Genomic DNA, 3,870 nt, shown 5'->3' with positions numbered 1-3,870 from the left:
AAAGGCACCGAAGGGCTGCTGGGCTTACATCTTCCTTCATCCTTGTAAATTTTTTAGAAGTTTTTCTTTATACCAAACATGTCACCTTTCCCCCAAAGAAAAACTGTTAAAACGGTTCCACAGGGTGTGTTAAACTTTTATACAGGGGAGAAAAAAAAAAAAAGCAGGACTGTGCTGTGCTACAGGTTTTACTTTAAAGGATCTCTTTCATAGTCCGTTCAGGGGCTTCTGAACAGGAGTTTTATGACTTTATAACAACATATATGGCAGGCAGACACTGGAATTCAAATTATTTTAACTCCAACTAAAGGCCTGTGTTTGAATGTCTGAATGCATTCCTTTGTGGCTGAGATTTTTGGAGTCTTAAAACTGCAAAGACCGTATCTTCAGCACAAATATTCTGTTTCTTAGTCATTCTTGTGTCAGAGGACTGCTGGAGAGAAAATCTGCAGGAGCGTGGTCCAGGAGGACGCAGAAATCGGTAGAGTTCTGTTGCAAAAGCGGGGACACGTGGAGCCAAATCTGCTCGCCGAGCCAGGCAGCTCTTTATGTAGCTCGATCCTTGGTACCAAAAGGGCATAAAACCACACCGAATATTGGTATTGCTCAGCTAGCACTCACACTGCAATGCCATCTCTGTCCTGATCCTAGTTGCTGAGGGTCTCTTGGATTTACTTACTGTGACGTGGGAGATTTTTGTGGGTTTCCTCTTAGTCTGCGTCTGGACGGCTGCTGGGCTGGGGGGTGAGTACAGACCTCTGTATTTGCCTAGCTGGTTGTTACTGCCGACTTCTTCACTGTCAGAATGGCTCATAAATGGCTTATTGGACTACTTAGCTTAACGGCTGTTAAAGACATTCTTACACAACGAACCCTGTAACTGTTTCTTTGGAAACCCTTTTTCTAGCATTTGCTAAATACAATAAACATTTCCATGTGGATATAACAGCAATGCGGCATACAAATAAAATGGTTGAAATGAGGCATGAGAACGGCTGTGTTTTATGAAAGTCTGATTGATTTTTAGAATCATGACAGCTATTTCCACTTAATGAACCCCTCAGAAAAAAAAAAAAAATTCAATTCAAGTCTTACGATCTAGGCACTACAAGAACTAGGAGTAGAGGCAAAAAGCATGCTGTCTGCCTTCCCCGCTCCTGCATTTCCAGCAGCCGACTTGTCCCTTTCTTGAATCCCCCAAAAATCTCCGAGATGGCTCATGCGTAGGAAGTAACCACATTCTGTCCTGTGCAGAAACAACCGCCAGCACTTTGCTGAAGCTGAACCCCTCATGGACGAGCCAAGACAAATACACCAGTGAGGAAGGACGATCCTGGCTAAGGCAGGGCTTGGCTAAATAACCTGACCTTTTTCTTGGCTTGGCTCTGAAACGTATATGTCACGTCCCAAACCACTCCATTCTGGCTACCTGCTGTGCCCGAGGCCATTGGCCAGGGCTAAAGAAATCCTTTTTCAAATTAACACTCTGTAGTAGTATTTTCTCACAACTTACAATGTTAGTGAATGGTAGGGTCCCCAAACATGAGCTATAGGCAGCGAAGCCTGACTGCAGCACACCTAACCTTTGGCGTAGCACATACTCAGGGCAGTAGTTCAGTCCTGGAACCTTGTTTATGCCTCTGCATTTAGCCAAGGCAGCTTTCCAATAGGACATATTCTTGAGGCCGACACTAAAACCCACGCGCTTTGTATCACTCACATTCTGTTACAATCATTTAGTTCTTCTGCGCTTTCTTCTCATTCTCCCAGAGAATACGGACAAAGAGCACCTTACCGTGACTCAGTAAGAAACTTTAATTCTGCACATTTCTCCACGTCAAAATGAAGATTTAGCAGCAACCTGATTTTAATAACATTTCTTCCCCACCATTACATGAGATTTAAATAACTGTAACTGGTATTTTCGAATTGGTTTCATCTCGAAACATTCCAGTTCCCTTTTACAGCCCAGCAGAGCCTTTGCTATTCTTGCACTAAGAAGTTGATGAGGGCAGTTCTGGGAGACAGAAAGGCCTTTTTAATGGTTCGTCCCTGGAGGTGCTTGACTCCAAGTTCACTTTGAAGAACTAGCTCGTGGACTTCTTCAAAATTGCGGGCTGCTTGCTGAGGCACAAAAACTTTGCCGCAAGCTTTGTTATTGATCTGAAAGAGAGAGACATGAAAACAAAAAACCCCAGAAGTTACTAGACTGATTTATACAAGCTCATTTCCTGAATCCAATCCATCTCGTTACATGGGGAGGGCGGGAAAGCAGATCAAGCATCAAACTCTCTTTTCTCCAACACCAAACTTTCTAACTAGAGGATAAAATTCTCCATACCTCCTGTCCATCTACCATAAAACATGAGAATGAAACTCTGACTCATGGTACTCAAGGAAAACTGAAGAAGTGGCCATAGAAGTCGTAGTTTTGATGACAGCAAGCAACACGCGACTATGCAACGTGGCGATCTTTTTAGTTTAAAAACGTGATAGTTCCACAAGCTGAATAATGAGAGTGAACATAACGGTTTGTCAGGCGGGAATCTTGGTTGGTACGTACTTCTAGGCTGCAATTCGGACTCTTTTACAGCTAAGCATTTGAATCTCTGTAAGGAATCGCAAGATTTATTAACTTAAAAATATTTGTGGCTGAAAAGATATCAGAAAGATTAATCATCGCTCATTTTTAGAAAAACAGGCTTTAACTCATTTTATGTTGCGTTCGTAACCAAACGCATGACTCACTAAGCCAACACCGACCACAACAACGACAACCGCTCGTAAGGTTACGGTTTCCTGTGCGTGGCTGGTTGTCAGAGCAGCTTCCAAACTGGTTTGGCATCAGCAGGGCAGAACCACGTCAGGAAAACTGCGTAAGGCCTTCAGTGGGAATCACCTTAATTTATAAAATGGTCTTTTAAATCCTTTCTGTCAGCTAGTAAGAGCAGATAACGGACAGGGACTACAGAGGCTTACTGAGTACCTTTCTGGAACTGGCATCAAACTCATTATTGCAAAAGCTTTCAGATTTATATGGAGTACTTTCAGTGGATTAATGAAAAGAATATCAATCCCACATTTCAGCAAATGAAATAATTGGAATTTTTTAATCCAGTTCAATCAAAATTACTTGCATAAGAATCTGCTGCAGGTACTTCTGCAGACCTTCAGACGCCACTGTAGCTAGTTTTCAGTCATCTCAAAGGAACATAGGCTGCTTCATACAGCTTGGACATAAAAAACACACACAGCTTGGTTTTCACCTGGATTTTATCCAGGATACACGTACGCGGCATACCATGAACTAGAGAGACCTAACTTCACTTACCTAGTTTGTATTTTATCGAAAATAAAACAATCTGTGCAATTGTCAGAGAGGAACTTGGGACAGGCTTTTAAGGAACAAGAAGTAGTCCCAAATGCAGCTGGGATGAGTAATTTCTGGGTTTTGACTAGAATTGACATTAATTCGCAGTGATAACATAGGTAGGCTTCCAGCTATTCCTACATGCATCCATAACATGGTATCATAAAAAATCCCGTGGCTGTGTTAAACTTTGCCTTTAGCATCTCATACAAAGTACATCCCTCAAAAACCACAGAAGAGTTCATTTTTAAAGCTTTTGTGAAAAATAAATAAAAGTCTTTTTTTCTGACAGGGCGCTTCAGAGAAGAAATGCATTCCACAGGAAACAGAAAATGGTAAAATTCAAACAGATACAGTTTTAGCAAGAACATAAAGCAAGCCTGTCAGCTTGCTGCTAGGACACACAGTCTGCAGCTCAAAACTATGCCTGCTTAGTTAAAATGTCATTCACTGTCCTGCACGATGCAAACTGGTATGTCCCCGCGGATGGCTGTTGGCAG

General features: G+C 42.1%; 1 protein-coding gene across 1 annotated transcript in view; it reads right to left on the bottom strand.

The window, feature by feature from the left end:
• Nucleotides 1-1,791: 1,791 nt before the first annotated feature.
• LARS2 (leucyl-tRNA synthetase 2, mitochondrial) overlaps nt 1,792-3,870 on the bottom strand; it is a gene marked incomplete at its 5' end in the record, with an annotated part of 43,964 nt that continues 41,885 nt past the window's right edge. The window contains one exon of the mRNA XM_009708163.1: nt 1,792-2,163. Within this exon, the coding sequence (XP_009706465.1) occupies nt 1,984-2,163 (180 nt within the window). The remainder of the gene's footprint in view (nt 2,164-3,870) is intronic.

This window comes from Cariama cristata, unplaced genomic scaffold, assembly GCF_000690535.1.
Source record: "Cariama cristata isolate BGI_N322 unplaced genomic scaffold, ASM69053v1 scaffold689, whole genome shotgun sequence".
Classification (NCBI taxonomy): domain Eukaryota; kingdom Metazoa; phylum Chordata; class Aves; order Cariamiformes; family Cariamidae; genus Cariama; species Cariama cristata.
This window is presented reverse-complemented; position numbering and strand designations above follow the sequence as displayed.